The sequence below is a fragment of the Elaeis guineensis genome, chromosome 15 (genome assembly GCF_000442705.2).
Source record: "Elaeis guineensis isolate ETL-2024a chromosome 15, EG11, whole genome shotgun sequence".
Taxonomy (NCBI): domain Eukaryota; kingdom Viridiplantae; phylum Streptophyta; class Magnoliopsida; order Arecales; family Arecaceae; genus Elaeis; species Elaeis guineensis.
In genome coordinates this window covers 64,258,548-64,279,262 of record NC_026007.2, presented here as the reverse complement: position 1 = coordinate 64,279,262, position 20,715 = coordinate 64,258,548, and the positions used below count along the sequence as shown (strand labels likewise).

At 37.2% G+C, this 20,715-nt stretch overlaps 1 protein-coding gene across 1 annotated transcript; it reads left to right on the top strand.

The window, feature by feature from the left end:
• The first annotated feature begins 14,367 nt into the window (after window positions 1–14,367).
• Window positions 14,368–15,831, top strand: LOC105058238 (uncharacterized). The gene has a single exon (XM_010941117.4). It carries the CDS (start codon window positions 14,550–14,552, stop codon window positions 15,762–15,764), a length of 1,215 nt encoding a protein of 404 aa, XP_010939419.1. The 5' UTR covers window positions 14,368–14,549; the 3' UTR covers window positions 15,765–15,831.
• Window positions 15,832–20,715: the final 4,884 nt, after the last annotated feature.

Below are 20,715 nucleotides of genomic sequence, written 5' to 3'. Positions count from 1 at the left end.
ATCTAAGATCACAAAAATATGTGCATTCTCCTCCCCGTTTTGGGAGCAATTTTGGCATTTTATGTGAGATAAATGGTTTCACTAATTTCATTAAACTAACTAGATATAAATATTGGTTTTAAAAATTATTGGACGTAAGTGTAATAAAGAGGAATCTCAAAAAGATTTTATAATTTATATTTTTATTAAATAAGTTTGGGCATGCCCATCTGAGGCTGCCTCGTACCTGCGCAGTCCAGAGTCTATTGCTTTCAGGACATGTGGTTGATATTGCATTGGACAGAAACAATTCACAATTCTTCAGACTTACCCCCTGCGCGAAGCTTGAGCCCTGACACTGCTCCTGAAATCAAACGTACTAAAAAAATAAAGAAAAAGAAAAAGGCAAGACTTTACAACCGGTTCGCAGAAGGGATGTTACTATTATGTGGAACCACAAACTTGGTTTTAAACTGTTCTGATTTCAGTTCTTAGGTTGCAGAACCAGCCTAAATACTGCCGTCTGTTATTAAATCTTTAGACCAAGCCTATACTAAACACAACCTCCTTTTATATGAGCATAATTGCCTCCTTGGGAAAGATTAGCTAGCATCGAATGAATGTTACAAACTTAGGTGATTTCAATTCGTATACTTTTAACTGAGCCCAACGGCTCCCCCTAAATGAGTTCTTAGTGTCATTTTGTGGCCCAACTTGAAAGATCTGCATACAAATTGTCACGACCCGAACCCAACATCCGGGTCGGATACGTGATGGCCGCACACTCCTTAGAGCAAGCCCTAAAGAATATGCAAGGCCAAATTAAATCATTACAATCTCATCAACCATAATATTTAATTTCAATAATAATTCATAAAATCTTGCATAATTACAATTTAATTTTTTTTTTCAATTTTCTGATCAGATACTATGACACTCTATTTATCCTTCTCCTCACCCGTAAATCCAAGCCATAGCCAATCTAAGTCATCCTGTAACTCTGAGAAGAAAAAGAAAGATGAAGGGGTGTGAGCTTTACAGCCCAGTAAGAATTCCCATATCACACTGATATAGTAATATAGTCTGAAAATAAGGATAAGCAATAAAATATAAAATCTCATGTTCAATGTCCAGAATAATGCAAACATTCATAAATTTTCTGTCTTGTCAAAATAGATGCATCATCATATGTTAACAGGTAAAACACTTTTGTTCCACAATTATTTCATGTCTTATCTTTCATTTCTTCTTTCACAATCACATGATTTTTAACAGTTTCCTTCTGGCTCTGGACTATCCAAGTCTATACCTCAGTCATCATCCGGATCGAATCCATTTTAAAAGTCTTTCAAGACTGTCCCAGGATGAGCTCCTGGCCGGCTGTCCCACGTACCAAAGCCCGTGAGAGGCTGTCCCAGGCATAAGCTCCTGGCGGGCTGTCCCAGGCATGAGCTCCTGGCCGGCTGATCCACCTGTAAGCCAGTGGGGGCTGTCCCAGGCATAAGCTCCTGGCGGGCTATCCTAGGCATAAGCTCCTGGCCGGCTGTTCCACATGATAAGGCTAGTCCATACCATATATCTCTTTCTTTTCATTTAATCATTATGTATTGATTTCATCAAATCAATTCCGACTTGCATTATGATCAACTCAGATATGTCATATCCATATAATCATGCTATAAATCTCTAATACATATATATTGACATAACATACTCATGCTCAAAATCAAATAACAGTATCTCAGATATAATAAATTCATCGATCTCAAATCCGATAATGCAAAACCAACGATGCAAGACCAATAGTAAAATAGCATATATAATAGTGATCATGTACAGGGATTCTTACCTTTACTGGTGACTGATCCAAACACAGAAATCGATGTTCTTCTTTGATTTATGAATTTCTTTAACAAAATATTCCACTCGATATCATATGCAGACAATCATCTCTTCATAACCCTGATCAATATAAAAATCACATATATGGAGAAAATTACCGATAATTGATCCTAATACACAAATCGAGGATCTCTCTTAGGATTAATCAAAATTAGGATTTATCTAAGTATCTGGATCCTCCACTGATCCATAAGACTTTTAGAGAGAGAAAATTCATGAAGAGAGAGAAAATTTTAGAGAGAGAAAGTAGAGAGAGAAAGTGGAGAGAGAAACTTTCGTATCCTTCCGATGAGGCACTCATGATCGAGATCATCAGAGGTCCTATCAGGGTGACTCAATATGAATCAAGTGTTACAAATTTCGAATAGGATCAGCTGGGATCAGATCTATCGCACAAATTTCGGAGCAATCTCGAATCATCTTATTTTCATCTTCAAGTTTATTCTAGGGTTCATGATGCAATCAGAGAGGAAGAAAAGATTCTAGAGAGACAAAATCCGTAAAGAGAGAGAAAAGTCTAGAGAGAGAAAATATAGAGAGAGAAGATAGAGAGAGGAGAGAGAAAAAAGAGAGAAAAGGAGAGAGAAAGGAGAGAGAGAAAAATTCTCTCCTTCTTCTTCTTTTTATTTTATTTTATTTTATTTTTATTTTTATTTTTCTCTTTCTCTTTTTTTTTCCTTTTTTTTTTCTTTTCTTTTTCCTTTTTCTTTTCTTTTTCTTTTTCCTTTTTCTTTTTCCTTTTTCTTTTCTTTTCTTCTTCTTCTTCTTTCTTCTTCTTTTCTTTTCCCGCGGCCTCCCTTGGCTGAAACAGGGGAGGACCGTGAGGTCCCCCCCCGCGGTGGCTCGGGCTCCGGCAGTTTGGCCGGAGATTCGACAACAGATGGAGGCGGCGGTGGGCAGTGGACGGCCGGTGGCAAGGTTCGGCCGGCGAGAATCAAAAAGAGATCGGAAAACAGGAAATTTTTTTTTTGTTTATGGATTTTCCGGCGAAGACGGTGGCCGGCGGCGAGGCTTTGGGCCAGAGGAGAAAGGGAAGAGGGAGAGGAAGAAGGGGAGGGGCTTACCTCGAGCTCCGGCAGCCGAGAAGAACTCCGGCAATCTTTTTCTTTTCCATCTAAGAACCCGCGGATCCTTTTGAAAAAAAATCCCTCGATCTCTCAAAATCCCGTGATAAAAACCTAAAGGAAGGGGAAAAGAGATTTTATAGAGGAGATTTCCTACCCCTAATCGGACTCTATCGATCCGATTTTGCCGGAGACGGGAAGGAAGAAGACTCCGGCTAGGAGTCTTCCTCCTCTGTTTTTTTATTTATTTTTTTTTTTTTTAAATCTGGGTTGTTGCACAAATACCCGATTGTGCCATCTTGGGATGCATGAACAAAATTTCCTTTTCAAATCTATATTATTATTACTTTTTCTACCAAAAAAAAACTATATTATTTTCTCAGGAACACATGCATGGCTTTCATGTCCACGTGTCATTTTTCTTCAGGCGTGAAACCAATTCTTCAGCACACGGGCGAATTCACATTGGCAAAGTAAATGTTATACATAAAACTACATACGCATTTATGCAAGCATGTGTGAAAGATAACATTGTCTTTCTCTTTATGATAATTGGAGTCTGAAATGTTGTTCATGGAATATACTATGTGGGAGCTTATTGACCGGTCTCCTAGTGGACCGGATTCTAACAATAAACCCCTCTGGACTGTTCTTTCAACACCCGATTCACATGATCAGGTGTTTTTTAACTCTAGTCCCTCTCAACCATGCATCACACGTGGTAGCGGTGAATAGGAGAGGGGCCGCAAATTAAAGAGACAGTCAACAGGCCCTTAACCTTTACACACAAATCCATGAGAGGTCTGTTGGAGAAAAACTTAATTTTTTTCTAAAATTATCCTTCAAGTATTTTAATCTAATTTTTAAATTTTATCATTTAAATATTTTAATCTTTTTATCATAATTTTAATATCTAACTGTTGGATTCCTAATTACCAACATTTAATATCATTTTTATTGTATAACCATTGGACTCCTTATTAAGATTTTAATAGATCAATAAAAGTCCCAATGGTTACAAACAGTCATATTAGATGGTTATAAAAAGACTGTCTTGAGACCTAATTTTAGTTATCCCATCCAAGTTTCTCCCTCTCTTCCTTCTGATATTTTTTTCAAATTTTTTTCTTTTTGGGTACTGAAAGAGTCTTCATCAATCTCTTTCTCGCAGACGGAGGATTCCGATCGTATCTTGAGATGATTTTTTCGAATATTCTTATATGAAGGGTGGGAATAGATTTTAGGACAGTGCCTCGTATGCTTCCAAATTTGATCATTTTTTATGTCTTGATATTCTGTGAGTCGTTTATAATTTTTTTATAATAAAGATTAGTTAATTTTGTTTAGCCTTTTAAATTACATCAAAGCCCTGTTCCAACAAGGTCTGCATGTTAAAATGTCCTATACTGTAACCCACTCATGATCATAACCATATTGATTTACAACACTATAGTGGGAGGCTAACTATCTGAGGTTAGATCTTCATCCAACACTCGAGCATAGACAAATCTCATAGAGTGGGAGCTAGGTGTCATGACGCAAATTTCGAGCAAGCTAGGGAACTTTCAAGCCCATCTAGATTCACAATTGGTCTAATCTATCGATAAAATGAGCTCTTTCATCCAACCAAATATGAAGCCAAACATGAGCTTCTTACAAATGGCTCGATCAATTGTGAGAGAAGTTTTAATGCTGATTTCATGGGCCTTTACCGTGATGCTTGGGCTTTAGAGGACCCACTGCAATGCCTCCCCAAACAATAAAGATTAGCTTAATTTATTTATTCTCCTCTACATATCAAGCTCTTCTGCATGCCTCGGGGAAGGTATCTGATTACAGTAACGCACGGGTGCAGCTTCCCTTTAATTAATCTCTAACTACCTAAAAGTAAGTTGGCATCTTCTTTTTTGTTCTATCAGGTTGTTTTGTTTGTTTGATAGCGAAATATCTCCCTTCCCACTTCTATGCCTCGATGTGAACACACTTTGTACTCCTCTAAAGCAATCTATATCCAAACCCCTTTTACTTGTTTACTAATCTATGTTAGCATATAATAGAGTGCTAATGATGCCCCTATTAATCCACCCCACCTGTAGGCTGTATAGCCTTTATATCCTGTAATCCATTATTAACAACCCTCTTTCTATAAAGTTTACACTTAAAAAATTTTAGAAGCAAGTGAGATGGAGCTCCTTTTTGGGAAGGTTTCATGAATCTAGCAAGTGCACATGGGGTGGCAGGACTGCATATATTCATGGTTCATTTGGTGCAATAAGTGCTAAAAAATAAATGAGTGAGCTATTATGATAATATATTAAGTCTCTCAGTCTTGATTGCTATATATGGTGAGTTTTAGACTGCATATATTCATGGTTCATTTGGTGCAATAAGTACTAAAATATAAAAGAGTGAGCTATTATAATAATATATTAAGTCTCTCAGTCTTGATTGCTATGGTGAGTTTTACCTTTGATTTAAGGACCATGATCTAGAGACTGGTCTGACCACCTGAAGTGCATTGATACTTTTCACTCCCCCTATTACAAGAAAATAAGGAAATGATATTAAATTTTCTTTTCTGTGCAGATTTTTATCCATGAATTCTTTAAGAAATTATCACTGATCATGGGTGAGTTCTTTTTCATTTCTATCTAGGGAAAATAATTATATGTGTAAGCATGGAAATAAACAGAAAAGATTTGCAGATCAGATAAGAACCTCCTTAGTCCAAGTAGGCTTTAATATTGTTCTTCAGACATTTCATAAAGCAAGATTGTTTCGATCAAGGAAGTTTATATAATGATATGCTTCTAAAAGGAAAACTAAAATGTTGGAAACTTTTTGGTGAAAGAGAGAGAATAAACTCTCATAGGTTAAAGGGAAAAAATCCAAAATATGATTCGATGATACTTGAATTGAAAATCATGGTGAATGCATGCATTCAAAAGATTTCTTTAGATGATCACAAAATCCCATTTTCTCTTGAAGTCATACAATATGCCAGCCTAAAAGATGTGGAAGATTGTCTGAAAAGGGGAACAATGCTTGAAGATAACAAGTAGAAAATTTGCTTTCACTGAGAAGGCTGTTAAAAGAGTAAGGATGGACCTCAACTAAGTGATAATTACTTCAGCCTTTCTCATACCATATTCAAAGTTTGGATCTTTATTAAACATCCAGTCAACTAAAAGGGTACATACATATAAGGGTGAGTTGCTTGTCTCCAATGTACCTTAGAGAATACAATATTGACTTCCAAAGCTTCTCTAAAAGCCGCCAAGTCATGACCATCCATGTTTAAATGGAGGTTCTTAATCAATATTAACCATGAATTTTAAATTTTCTTCTTAATAAACAGACAAAAATGATACTTTTGCATAATGATCAAAGGATATTTAACTTATCCGATCGAATAAGAATCCTATTATATGGATGTTTCGATCGAGGAGGGGAAAGGAATGCAGGTTTAGCATAGCTTAAATGAACCCTCACCAGTGAATTGGTTTTTGTGGGATAAGGACTTGATCATAATTTATAGTATGTTGACAATTTTATAATTTTAAGCTTGCAAGTATGTTTATTGATTAACTTTTACTATCCATCAGAACACAGTTTTAACTGGAACTCCATTATTGTCATCTAAAGTGGAGAACAAGTGGGAGAGCTACACAGAGTTGCTTAGCATGCTACTGGTTGCCTTCTTTTATTTTTCAAAAAGGTTATGACATCTTGGTTTTATTGTCGTCATTTCCACACAAAAGCAACAAAAGGTAAAGCACAATTAACCAACCATGCATTCGTCTACTGGAATTGAATACCGAGTTTGACTAGAAATAGTTGCAATGAAGTTGGTGGATGTGAGATCCCACTCTCCTTTATCTTTGTGAAGGTCAAGGTCATTCAAGCTCTGCAGTATGCCCACCTCATGTAGCAACTGACTTCACTCGCTTGAACTATATGTTGAGATATATAGGGTGAACACCTAGGACAACTTTATATATGGGAACCTTAATCTATTTAAGCCTTTGTTTCTAAGAGTACAAGCTCAAGCCATGCTGTATCCGCAAACTAGATGCAGGAAGGACTCACCAAGTAAAGGATCATGGAGCATAGAAAACATGGCTTTCCCTAGTGACCACACTCCTCTTCTAGCAACCAGAGGTTCTAGATTAGATTTGTGGATAGTGCATCCCAAAAAACCTAGGATTTGATAACTAAATTAAGGGCAAGTCTCCTTTCCTTTTCTCTGAAAAATAACAGGGTCATGGAGCCTCACTTAATCCTAGGATTTGGCAATGGTGTTCTCATCAAATGCATTTCTTTTCCTTTTTAAAGAAAAGATTCATGAACCAGAGGATCATGGAGCCTCACTTAATCCTGAGAGTTTAAGATGAAATTTCATTGGTTTTTTTTCAATTTCTTCTTTTTTTTGGTACTGTTAAGGGATCTCGTGAACTATACGGTAAATTAATGATGGTAGGTATCAAGTTTTTTAATGAACTTCTATAATATCTTATGATATTAAATTAAAGGTAGCCTATTGCACCATACTCTCGCCACTACAGAATCTAAGGAGAGTCAGATATGCTTAGCCTTACCTTCCGCAACTTCTCCACCTCTATGTGCAAATATGCTATTTCTATATTTCCAACTGTGACATCCAAGTGGAGCAATTTTACCATTGTGCCAAAGCTCACCCTCATCTTATGATATCACAATATTATTGCTCAATTTTGATTCTTTCATTATGCATATACTAAAATAGCGTACATGCAATATATTATTTTTAATAAAATAAAAAATATTTAAAAAATGATTGTTAGAAAAAAGGGTTTGAATTTTTGACCTAATAGTTAACAATCATACAAAGAAAGTGAAACACATGAAGAGAGCACAAGATAATTTGATGTAGGTCGAAGACATCTAGAAGAAAAAAGTGAAATGCAAGTAGTCAAATACATCTCATGCACATACGCATTATAGAAGTTAGTGTTATATAGTATATATTTGTGTACTTATGCAAATACATGCCTGCATATCAACAGTTACAAATAATATGTAGTCTATTCCTAATTTGTACTTCTATGGCTCTACCACTTATTTGAAAAAAAAAAATTTTAAAACAAACAGAAACTAAAAATATACATATCACAAAAATAAAATATATGAATTCGTTGAAATGTTCTTGTATTCTATAATTCTGCCATTAAAAGATTCTTAGCTTTTACTAACATACTCTCATAGAGTTTGAATTGATGTAGAATCCATTCAACTATATTAAGTAAACCATTATGTGCATAATCATAGCAAATAACATAAATATTGACAATATTTCTTCCGATCCCTCCCTCGATGCTTCTTTGGAGATTCATAGAAAATAGTATTATTTCTATTGTCTTTCAACATTTCCATATGTAGATAAGATTTTGAGAATGATGCCTGTTTCTATATCAAAGACCATTCACTTAGTAACACATTTAAAGGAGAGGCAAAAAAATATCTTCATTCCAAGAAATTATATCTTACACCACAGTACTAGGCGTGGTGGTGCACTGCATCAATTATAACTACCCATTCCAATAATTGTGCATCGAGATGAGCACTTGATGAATAAGATCTACAGAAACAAACGGCTATGATGGGTATGATGCACCATCACATGTTGGGATATAGTTTATCTTTCCATTATGATTCCTTTCTTGATTAGATGCTAAAGTGGTGTAACAAAACTGTCAGCATAGTCTTTTGAACAGGCATTCAAACTTACGATTCCCTTATTTCTTCCAAAAGCCCATAGATTCTACCTTACTTTAAGGGGAAAAAAACTCGTTAGTCATTGGCTAATGACGATATTATTTATCTTGTTACATTAAAAAATATTGTTTATCCTGAACAAGTACATGAGGATGACCTGATATCACTTCAGAAGCCACCATCACGTGATGGCACGTGCATGGAGACTGAGTTCGATGCCACATGCCCCGTATGAATTCAAAAGCACGAGCAGAGCGGTGCTGCTGAAGGAATCAGTGTTTACTACTAGCTCTCGTCAACTGCTTCACACTTGGTGCACAAATAAAGAAATTTAACTCAAGTATTAAACAAGATTTCGGACGTACCAAACCATATATATATAATCATTATCTCGCAACGGCTAGTAGACACCATCCAACACATGCTCCCTTAGAAGACAATGTGAGCTTTTGTGGCAAGTGCTGCTAAAGAAATAGAATAATTTTAGTTGCTTCTAGTTCTGGATTGCAGAGGAGCATCAACCAATAGTCTCCTTTTAATTTGATGGCTATGTCTTTATAAGTTTATGGATGAAGATGATGGCAATATTAACATGTGTTATGGCTATACTGAGGGCCTGGTAATTCTGTCCTTCAAGTTGTTTCTCATGGTCCACTATCAGGTGAGGAAGGTTATTGGTGAGGACCACCTCTAAATGCTTGTTCTTGGAGTTTGAAATAACATTGGTGGTCCAATAGCTCTAATTGTTTTAGTAGTTTGGAAACATTTAAATGCATCAGTACATTGCTGCAGCAAGGACAAGAAAATGGCAGGAACATAAAACCATGCAGCCTAGAAGCATCAAAAGGGTGTATCCAAGGGCTGATCTATATGTTCCCTTATGGGAGATTATATTAATAATTAATACTCCCACTTTTGACAACATCTAACATTACACTCCTCACTGACACATGGTGGGGCTTGGGCAATGAGGGGCTTCTTTTATATTTAGCCCTGATACCGCTGGTAGGGACTTGGGTATGAAAGGATAAGACTGAGCTAAAGTGATATTAGCCTGCGAACTTGCACATATAAAAAGAAGGAAGTGGGGAAAGACAAGGGGTGGGGCTCATAGCTGGTGAAAAGGAGCGAGTTTTGGTACTTCTCAATTCTTTTTCCGGTGAAACCTTACAACCCCATTTCTATGAATTTCCTACAGCCTGGTAGGAGGTTGGTTCTTAGCAAGGGGGACAAAATCACATTGTAACTCTCTCCCAGTCCCACATATAATGCATTTCATGCTGAGATTAAGGAAAGATATATAGAGTTAATCAAATGCCATGTCTACTTTCTTTGACCTGTATATATGAAACCTATGATTAATTGGGGATGTAAATAAGCTGTGCTCGAGTGAGCCAGGCCTAGTTCAAGCTTGGTTTATTTTCTAATTGAGCCAAATTCGGACCATCTTATTTATTTTCAAGCTGAACTTAACCCGCTCTCAAACAGCATATTTGATACAAAGATCTCACAATACCTTTTTTTTTTTTTTGGAGAAAAAAAAATCCAGCAAGGCTTCCATATTTTCTCTTTCTTGATGATATGATAATTATTTCCAACCACTCAAGATTGAACCTCACATCTCTTATATGAAAACGTCGTCCCCCAAGGCTTTCATATTGCTTACTTTGAAAAAAGAAATTCTGCATTTTATCTCTATATATAGCCTATGCACATTCTCCTATATATAACTGATATTAATCTACTACAGCATAGAAAATTAATTTGTATCAGATAGTACTTCAAAGAATAATACACTATAAACTAATTATTTCTATTTCCATCGTAGTCTAGTTAGAGATCTAGTATCTAGTAAACCAACTCTAGATCTAAATTTTTCTAATCAAACAAGTAAATTTTCAAGCTGATCATGAATTGCTTATGACTAGCTCGATCATTTAATTGTCTTCCTTGTAAAAGATCCGCTGCTATCAAGCAATGAAGTTTTCCAACAATTATCAAGATAATTAAAATTTAAAGAGAATTATTTGTTGGTCAGTTAATATTTAAATTTAACTAATTAGAAGATTTTTTCAACAATTATCAAGTAGAGTTTCTGGAATACTATATATTCAAAGCGTTAATATTTATTATTTAACTTTCACTAATTAAAAGACCTCATAAACCCTCAGATATTTTTGCTAAAGATGATGTGAAAAATGCGTTCCACAGGGTGGGGATGCCATTTAATAAACCTCACAGAAGAAAGGGAGGTGCACCACCACCGGCTGCAACCACTGCGGTTGAGAGTGAGTGATGGACAGACTGAGACGTGCGTCCTGCGGGCTAAAACGTCGAGACGCATGCATGCCATTGCCACCGTCCAACGTGGAATTGGGCTCGGAGTTCAAAAGGGCCCACCGATTGAAATCGTCCGATCGTGACTGGACGGCGATTGATGGGGACTCACTCCTATTCCCCTGTCACCTCACCTCACTGCGCATATCCCTCTCCTGCGTCGATACGGCGCCGCTCCTAACCACATCTGCACCCCACCCAAAGGTCGGCCAAATAACTGCAACGTGCGATACATGCTGCATGTCATGCATGGTGATGCATGCGCTTCGAGGATTGTCAGGCGTCAATAAATGCACATCTAAATCGAAATAGCCCTTTGTAAATGTGCAGCATGCTTGCAAAAAAAATATATATATATATATATATATATATATATATATATATATATATATATATATATATATATATATATATATATATATATAATATTATAAAATAAATTTAAATAAAATTGATCAGATTTAAATTTAGATTTAATTAGATCAAAATTAGATAATAAAGATCTTATATCGATAATTCAAACTGTTGGATATAATCTACTATCTCAAAACTACTTATACACAAAAAATTATATGATTGGAATATTCCTAACTTATGCATCAAGTGACCAAACAATATATTTAATTCAATTTTATTTAGACTATTCAATTTTAAGTACTTGATGCATAGATTAGGACCACCAAATCATATGAATTTTTATGTACAAACAGTTTGAAGCAGTAGATCAAATGGTTTGGATCATTGATGTAGAACTTTTATTATAGAATTTTGATGACTCAAATCTGATCGATCTGATTCTAATCCAACTCATGTATTTTTATATTTAAATAAAAATTTCAAACTTTTAAAGTTTATCTTTGGTATCAAATAAATGAGATTTTCTTTTTTGTTTGATATTTGAAAAAAAATAATTAAGCTAATAAGGAGGTTTTGATTGCTTTTAAATAAGTTTACATCTGTTAAGAATATTGTGAATAAGCAAAACCGTACATAGAGTCTTGTACGATTTCATATTTTTATCATTAATAATAAATCATGACATGAAATTTGGAGCACTTCAATAGAAGAAATTATTAGTTTCTTTCTATTATGTTTTAGATTTTTATATTTTAATATTATTCAGATCTTGAGGATCCATACTGTTTTTTTCTTATTTACACTTCAATATTCAATGCTACATCATGTTTTAAACACATCTATGTACTTGCACTAAGATTATATATCTACCCAAACATAGCATGAATGTTTATTTATTTATTTGATGCATGAATGGATGTGCTTCAATTAAGGACAATTTCTTAATCTTTCTCTTGATAATGTTCTATACTAAATTCTTTTATCAAATTAAATGGCACCAGATTGTGATAACTACAACCAATTACTGCTTTTTCTATTGCATATATGCATGCATAGTACCATTAATTAATCATGAAGTATAAACATTATTAAATCGATCCAAGTTATTGCAACTACTACATTAAAGTGATCTCTTAAATGATATATTATGGTCTTGCATAAGTACCAACATTGAAGCCCTGGATTATTTCTTGACCATATGCTTTATCTCTTTGTTCTAGGATTATTTTCTCTTCTCTTTTATAAAGACAGACCAAATTGCCTTTATTTGTAGTTCTAGCAAAACACTCATCATGTTGTCCTAGCATGACATAAGTGTACATTGTGGAACACAAACTTATCCATCAAAAGGCAAATGCATGTATTGCACTGAGGTCCTTCCTGCATAGGGTATATGGTTGGAGGGAGATTCCATGATAGTTATGTACTGAAATGCGATGTCATAGTGTCTCTATGCATTGATCATCATCCAATACTCATGATATTTGGAAGCTAATCATTGGTTTACAAATCTTCAACAGCTCCCATACATACTGAAAGGTAACCAATAATGCACTAAAAGAACTTGGGGAGAAATAATGGCTATGGCATGCTGTGACAAATGGAATCAAGATCTGTATTCTTTTTTAACTGATCATCTTGGTTATTTACATAATCATTATATATAAGCAACTGTAAACCCAAAAAAAGAGGCAAAAGCTTTTGCTGTTCCATAAACTATTGTACCTTCAATTGCAACATTTGAAAACTTATTTTGTTTCGTACCAAAAATAGATGGATTTTAATAATAATAGCATAGCAAGAGGAGCTAAGGAACTCTTTTGAATTACTAATATTTCCTATATTGGATTTTGTATCTTTAAGTTTAAACTTATAAAACATCAAACATGTTGCAAATAAAGAGTTTTACTAGTAGCCATCATTTAAACAAAATTCTGTAATGGTTATAAGCTCCTCCAATATCTAGTGGCTTGTAATAATTGATAACTAATAGTATTACTACATATTGTCAAATTGTTTTATATTTACATGTAAACCATGAAAAGGAAAAGCTTATTGATCACACACCAAAAGTGAATTTACAATTTATTGTTTATACCCCAAATACATTGTATATCACACCAGTTTCATGAATTAGCAATCCCCTTTTACTGCATGGCATGCTAGCAGAAAAATACTATTTCAATTACTAGAGTAAGTCCAAATACTTCAACTCTTGAAATTTGATAAATTACACAAATAAACAAATCCATCAGCTGCCCGAAGGACCATTATGATTCATTTGGAGTTAATTAAATGAGTGATGATCCATTTGTGTGCCAGATTTATAATGGTCGAGCAAGATTAAGTAATTCTTGTATCATTTTTTCTTTTTCAATTAGTCTAACCTAAAGATTATGTTTCTCCTAAATACCTTTTTATTATTTCTTTCACTAAAAAATATCTTTTTATTATTCTGATGCACTCCTCAAAATAAAAATATTATGTATAGAAATATTATTAGAAAACAAATAATAGATAAACATTTGAAACTATATCCAAATACAACAAAATAAAGAGAGAAATTCCCAACAAAAAATCAGATATAAAAGTTGCACGTTGCATTACCTTCTATAGAAGTGGGATCATTAATTTGCAAATTTTTTGTATCATTTATCACTACCGAAAATAAATATAATAAATGTAGAATGGATCCATTTGAAAATCTGTGTTTGAGAACATATTTCAAGTTAAAATATTTTTTGTATTTTTTGAATTGTATCCGAAGTTCAAATGCCCAACGTACATAACCTACAAGCACTAGCACCTTTTGCATTTAATAATAACAAAAGGCACCGAAGATTAATTGCACCCAGCGATGCCACCCGGCGGTGCAACACGGGAGCCCCATTTTCACGCCTCTAGGGGTATTATGATAAATCTAACAAAAGCTCACCATAGCAACTACCAGCTAGAAAGGCAGGATCTCTCAGGTGGTCCCCTCCAGTACTCTGTCCTCCTCCACCCCTGTATATAAACCCCCATCCCCACCACCACCCTCTCCCTCCTTCGCCCGACATCTCTCTTCCCGTTTCTCTCTCGATTTCCGATAACTTAGTTAGCAGCGCCCTACTCCGCCGTCGCCGGAACCCTAAGCGAGCCGTTCCATCGCCGGCCATGGTCGACGTCGACCGGAGGATGGCGGGCCTCACCCCTGCCCACGCTGCGGGCCTCCGCCGCCTCTCCTCCCGCGCCGCCACCGCCCCCTCCACATCCGCCGCCCGCAATGGCCTCTTCTCCTTCTCTCCTCTGGCCGAGGCCGTTATCTCCCACCTCAAGGCTTCCGCCGTCCCCGTCCACCCGGGCCTCTCCGACGCCGAGTTCGCCCGCCTCGAGGCCCAGTTCGGCTTCGCCTTCCCCCCCGACCTCCGCGCTGTCCTCGCCCTCGGCCTCCCCGCCGGCCCCGGATTCCCCGACTGGCGCTCCCTTCCCCGGCTCCGCACCTCCCTCGACCTCCCTCTCGCCGCTGTCTCCCTCCAGATCGCCCGCGCCGCCCTCTGGCCCCGCTCCTGGGGTCCCCGCCCTGCTGACCCCGACCGCGCCCTCCGACTCGCCCGCGCCGCCCTCCGCCGCGCCCCCCTCCTCCTTCCCCTCTTCGACCGCTGCTACATCCCCTGCCGCCCCTGCCTCGCCGGCAACCCCGTCTTCTTCGTCGACGAGTCCCGCCTCTTCTGCTGTGGCTTCGACCTCTCCGACTTCTTCCCCCGCGAGTCCGCCTTCCGCTCCCCCTCTCCTTCCCTCCGCCTCCATCCGTCCGCCTCCGACGAATCCCTGCCGTCCACCCGCCGGAGCCTCGACTCCATCGTCGGCAAGACCCCTCGTTGGATCGAGTTCTGGAGCGATGCGGCCGCCTCCGACCGCCGCCGCCGCAACTCCTCCTCCACCACCTCCATCTCCTCCTACGAGACGGCATCCTCCTCCTCCTCGCCGCCGCCGCCGGATCCGGAGCTGTTCGTCGAGATCCGGCCGCGGCCGAGGCTGCCGGACTGGGTCGAGACCTACCTGGACCGGATCGGCTCGGTTCTGCGGGAGGGCGGGTGGGACGAATCGGACGTCCGCGAGATGGTCGACGTGTCCGCCACCTCCGACTTCTTCGACGACGATGGCGAGGCCGTGGTGGTCGACACCCAGGCGGTGCTCGATGCTCTACTCCTCAAGGCCGACCGCTGCTCCGACTCCCTCCGCCGTTCAGGCTGGAGCTCCGACGACGTCTCCGACGCGCTCGGCTTCGATTTCCGCCGCCATAGAGAGCCGCGCCGACCGCTGGTGAAGTTACCACCGGAGATCGCTCTGAAGATCGAGAAGCTCGCCCAGGCGGTCGCTCGATCCTGACCGTCCGTTTCCGGATTCAAAACCGAATCCTTTCCTTTCCTTTCCTTTTTTTTTTTTTTTTTTTTTTTTGGAAAAAATCGTGAACGAAACTCTTTTGTAACGCTACAAAGAACTGTATAATTCGAGGAAAGAGTATAGCCACAAAAAAAAAAAAACGGTGTACAAGTACTATATATATTTTTATATATGAGGAGGTTATAAAAAGATCAATAAATAAATAAAAGTGGGGCAATAATGGTAAGGGGAATAACATGAATGATATGATCCAGCGAAGAGCCTGGGTTCAAGCTTTGGTGGTTTCCTTGGGGTTGGTGTGCGTTGGATTTGTTTGTTTTTTGGGCTAATGTGTGAGCCTGGATCGGTGGCTGTGCGTCCTGTCCCTATTTCTTTGGTTTTAAATTGCTGTGCAGCAGCTCCTCTGGCACGGCGACCACACGCTCGCGGGCCTCGCCTGATATCGAAGAGAGAGGCGTCCAGACTTGCTCTACTTTTTGTGAAAGCGTGAAAGCTCCCGCTGTCATTTTCCTTTTCTTTTGTTCCCTTGCGTGATTGCTTTGGAGCTGTCCCGATTGGCATCGAAGAAATCCTAGTAGGAGGACGAAAGTGACGTGCAAGTAGTTGTTGTTTAGTCGAAAAATATGTTCGACTGCCACGTCCCTACTCGCCTCTGATGTGGCATTCGAGAATCCCTAAATTTTATTTTACCGCAGGACAGGATAAAATGCTTTTGCTTTAATTTGAAAAGATAAGTTAAAAAATAATCATAAAAGAGAGCGAGGAGCAGCGCTCCCGGTACAAGTTATTTATGGGGTTCTTGCCGTGCCAGTTGCCACGCATATGATGGGCATCTGGAGTGTACAAGATGGGGTCGAGATGAGGTCGGATCGGCTCGCATTTTGAAATTTTAGGCTGAGGGCCGTGAGACGTTGGGTTGCGATCCAGAGTGTGGCCCAATCGGTTAGGCATGTATAGATCAGATCTTATGTCATGTTACTAGGAGCAGGCTTTTTTGCAGGAGGTCACCTGCCGGGAACCAACTCAGGAGGCTACCACGGGACAGCAATTATTCAGTGGAAGGTAAAACCTGGCTCAGCTCAGGTGGGACTGGTCTACCATGTCTTCTCTTGGCCGAAGATAAGATAGTTTTTCAGATTCTCATGAAAAGAGGTAGAGGAATCTTACTTCTTGGAATTTGTGACACTTGTACGTATCTTAACTATTCATTATAACCGATAATACCTATAAAAATGTGGAAGTCTTATTAGACTCTTCATCCTCCCAAGCTCTCTTTTTCTCTCTTGTGTGTTTTTCTTCTCCTTCTCTTGGATGTTCGAGCTTGAGAAGCTAGGGTCATAGGCTGACCTAGTGGCAATTACGGTCAAGCAAAGCTTCTAACTACCATATGGGTGCTTGAAGAAATTCTAAGCCCGTGACACTGACTTCCATCTTGATCCAAGAGCAGATTGGCCTAAATTATGGCCCATTTGAACGCTGACATATGACCCCTACCCAACTAGATCATGCTTCTTTGATGCCAAGCCGACATGATTTCTAACAATCTAACCTGATCTTGGATAATGTTTGGCATGCCAGGTGTGATAGTCAAGTAGTGCCACCACATGAATCTTTGTTCGATGGTCAAGTAGTACAGTCTAGGACATCTAATCATGTGGGAGTTTCCTATGCTCATGAAGTCATGTTGTAATATTACATGTATTGATGTCCGAGTTGGTGCACCTAGAGTGCTTGGCGATGGGTTGGGTTGGGTCCAGACTACGGCACCTTCTCTCATACACAATTACTAGCTCAAGCCAAATTAGAATTGAACTAGGTTGTTAGTTGGAAATACTAGAGCCAATCTTGTTGGTTGTATAAGAAATTTAATCTGAATGCAGAAATAAACATACCTCCAGCCATTGTTGTTCAAGTCCAAAAATGAATCAAAAATTAAGAACATTGCGAGAATACCGGAAGACCGATCTACCAGATGGATCTGCCTCGTTTCTATCCTACAAAAAAATGCTACAAAAGAATATTTTCAGTCTATGCCTGAGGATCTCGATGACTGTTACTTGATGGAGAGTCACAGGCTATATTTATAGGCTAGACCTGGGATTCTTTTAGATAAACACAACTTTCTTTCCATCAAAGAATCATAACCGTAGCGGAGTCTTTATTTTTATTTTGATTGGAGTCTATCATTATCTCAAAAGAGTTTTAATTATTTATTATCATCTTAATTATCTTAAATTATCTTTAACGATTAGATCATATATGAACCACATCAAGTCCCTAATATTGGAACGAGTACAATATTCTCCCATTTGGCCCACGTGTTATAATTAAGATACCCTATAGGTGATAAACAAAACTATAATATAGACCTAAATCAACTCAAGTCAAAACTCCCACTTAAATAAGAAATTTCAATACACGAATAATGGCAGTAATATTCTATAAATTGAATACTCTCTTCCATGTATCATGATGCATAAAACCTTTTATTTAAACACTTTATACTTTTCTTTATGAATAACTTCCTATAAATTATTCAGAGCCTAACTTTATGACATGAACTTTATGTATATAAAAAAAAATCATGTTTTTTATTTCTAAGAATATCATAAATATTTACATAAGAAGCAAATCAAATAAAAATTGAACTAATGATTCTCATATGATCCATATCATCTTTAAACTATTTGATCGATAATCCTTTAGTCATGGGATCTGCAATCATTAATTTAGTACTGATAAGTCGGATATCCACTTCATACTTATTGACATGATCTTTAATAGCAAGATACTTTATATCAATATGCTTGCTGTGACTTTCACTTTTATCATTTATAGAAAAAAATTATAGCGGAGTTGTCTCAATAAATTTTTATTGATCTTGCAATAGAATCGATAACTCTCAAATCAGAAACGAGATTCTTTATCCATATTGCCAGTGAAGTAGCTTCATAGCATACAACGGACTCTGCCTCCATGGTAGATAAAGCAACTATAAATTACTTATTACTTCTTCAAGATATATCACCTCCAGCAAGAAGAAAAATGATCCTGAAGTAGACTTTTTTTGTATCCACACATCCATAAAATTTGAGTCCGAATATAAGCATATAATGCTTGGTTCCTTGTAGATACCACATAACCTTTTTTGTAGCTTTTCAGTGATCAAGGTCAGGATTATTATGGTATTTATCAGGTCTTATACAGACCTGCGCATACATCAAACTTCCCACTGTAAATGTATATAGGATGTTTTTTATTTGCTCTTTTTTCAATTCATTTTGTAGACACTTATTCTGATTGAATTTATCATCTTTCATAATGGATGCAACTGTAGAAGTATAATCTAATATTTTAAATCTTTTCAAAAACTTTTTGATGTAGGTCCTTTGAGATAAATCTAAAATCCTTCGTGATCTATCTCTGTAAATCTCTATATCAGCGATATAAGATGCTTCATCCATATCCTGCATCTCCAAGTTTGAAAAAAGAAATAGTTTTATCTTCTATAATAAACCCAAATTACTACTTGCAAGTAATATATCATCTATATATATATATATATATATATATATATATACTCTCACTAACCTTAAGGTATATACATTGATCCACGATATTCTCTTTAAAACTAAAAGAGCTAATAACATCATGAAATTTCATATACTATTGGTGGAGGCCTGTTTAAGTCCATCTATGGACTTCTTTAACTTACAAACAAGATGACTATCTTTATCTGTATAAAAACCTTTAAGCTAAGTCATGTACATTGTCTCTTCTAGATTTTCATTCAGAAATATCATTTTCATATCCATTTGATGTAACTCTAATTCAAAATGAGTTACTAAAGCCATAGTTATTCTTAATGAATCCTTCTTTGAAATTGAAGAGAAGGTTTCATGATAATCAATGTCTTCTTTTTGAGTAAAATCCTTAACTACAAGTCTGGCCTTATATTGTTCAATTTTACCTGATGAGTCTCTTTTGGTCTTATAGACCCATTAACAACTAATAGCTGAAGCACCTTTAGGTAATTCAACGAGATCCCAGATTTGATTTTTAGCCATTGATTCAATCTCATCTATCATGACATCATGCCAGTACGTGGATTTGTTTCCACTCATGACTTGTGAAAACAACTTAGAATCATTATCCGGCCTAACATCAAAATCGAATTTTTATAGATACATAATGTAATCACTAGGAATTGTAAATCTTCTTTCTCTTGTAGATCTTCTTAATCATATTGTATCTGTATTTTAAGTATTTTCAGTAGTAAGCTCAATACAAAATTGCTCTTATGAAGTGATTGTTCTTGAATTAATTGTTCTTCAATAACCATCAATTTCATATCTTTCGTGGGTTGATCAATTTGATTCCTTATTTTTTCAAATTCATCCTTACGAGAAAAATTACTCTCAATAAGTTCATAATCCTCAAGAAACTTAGTATTCCTAGCTTCAACTATTCTAGGTACATGGTTAAGACAATAAAACTTATATCCCTTAGAGTTTCCCATAAAATCAATAAAATAGCCATTAATTATCTGAAATCTAATTTCTTTAAGTATGGATTATAAATCCGCACGTCAACGGGACATCTCCATATGTGTAAGTGACTTAAACTCAATTTTTATTCTTTCCACAATTCAAAAAGAGTTTTAGGTACAGTCTTTGATGAAACTCTGTTTAAGACATACATTACAATCTTTAATACTTCACTTCAAAGAGATAAAAGAAGATTAGAATCACCTTACCATATCCATCAGTATACAGTTTCTTCTTTCTACCACGCTATTTTGTTGTGATGTTCCAGATATTGTGTATTGAGCAATAATACCCTCTTCTTCAACGAATTTACCAAATGGGCCTATGGACTGACCCCTTTTAGTATATCTTCTATAGTACTCCTCACTTCTATTAGATCTTACGATCTT

Excerpts from the sequence above, each read along its gene's own strand:
- LOC105058238 (XM_010941117.4), top strand. The coding sequence starts at position 14,550 with ATGGTCGACGTCGACCGGAGGATGGCGGGCCTCACCCCTGCCCACGCT.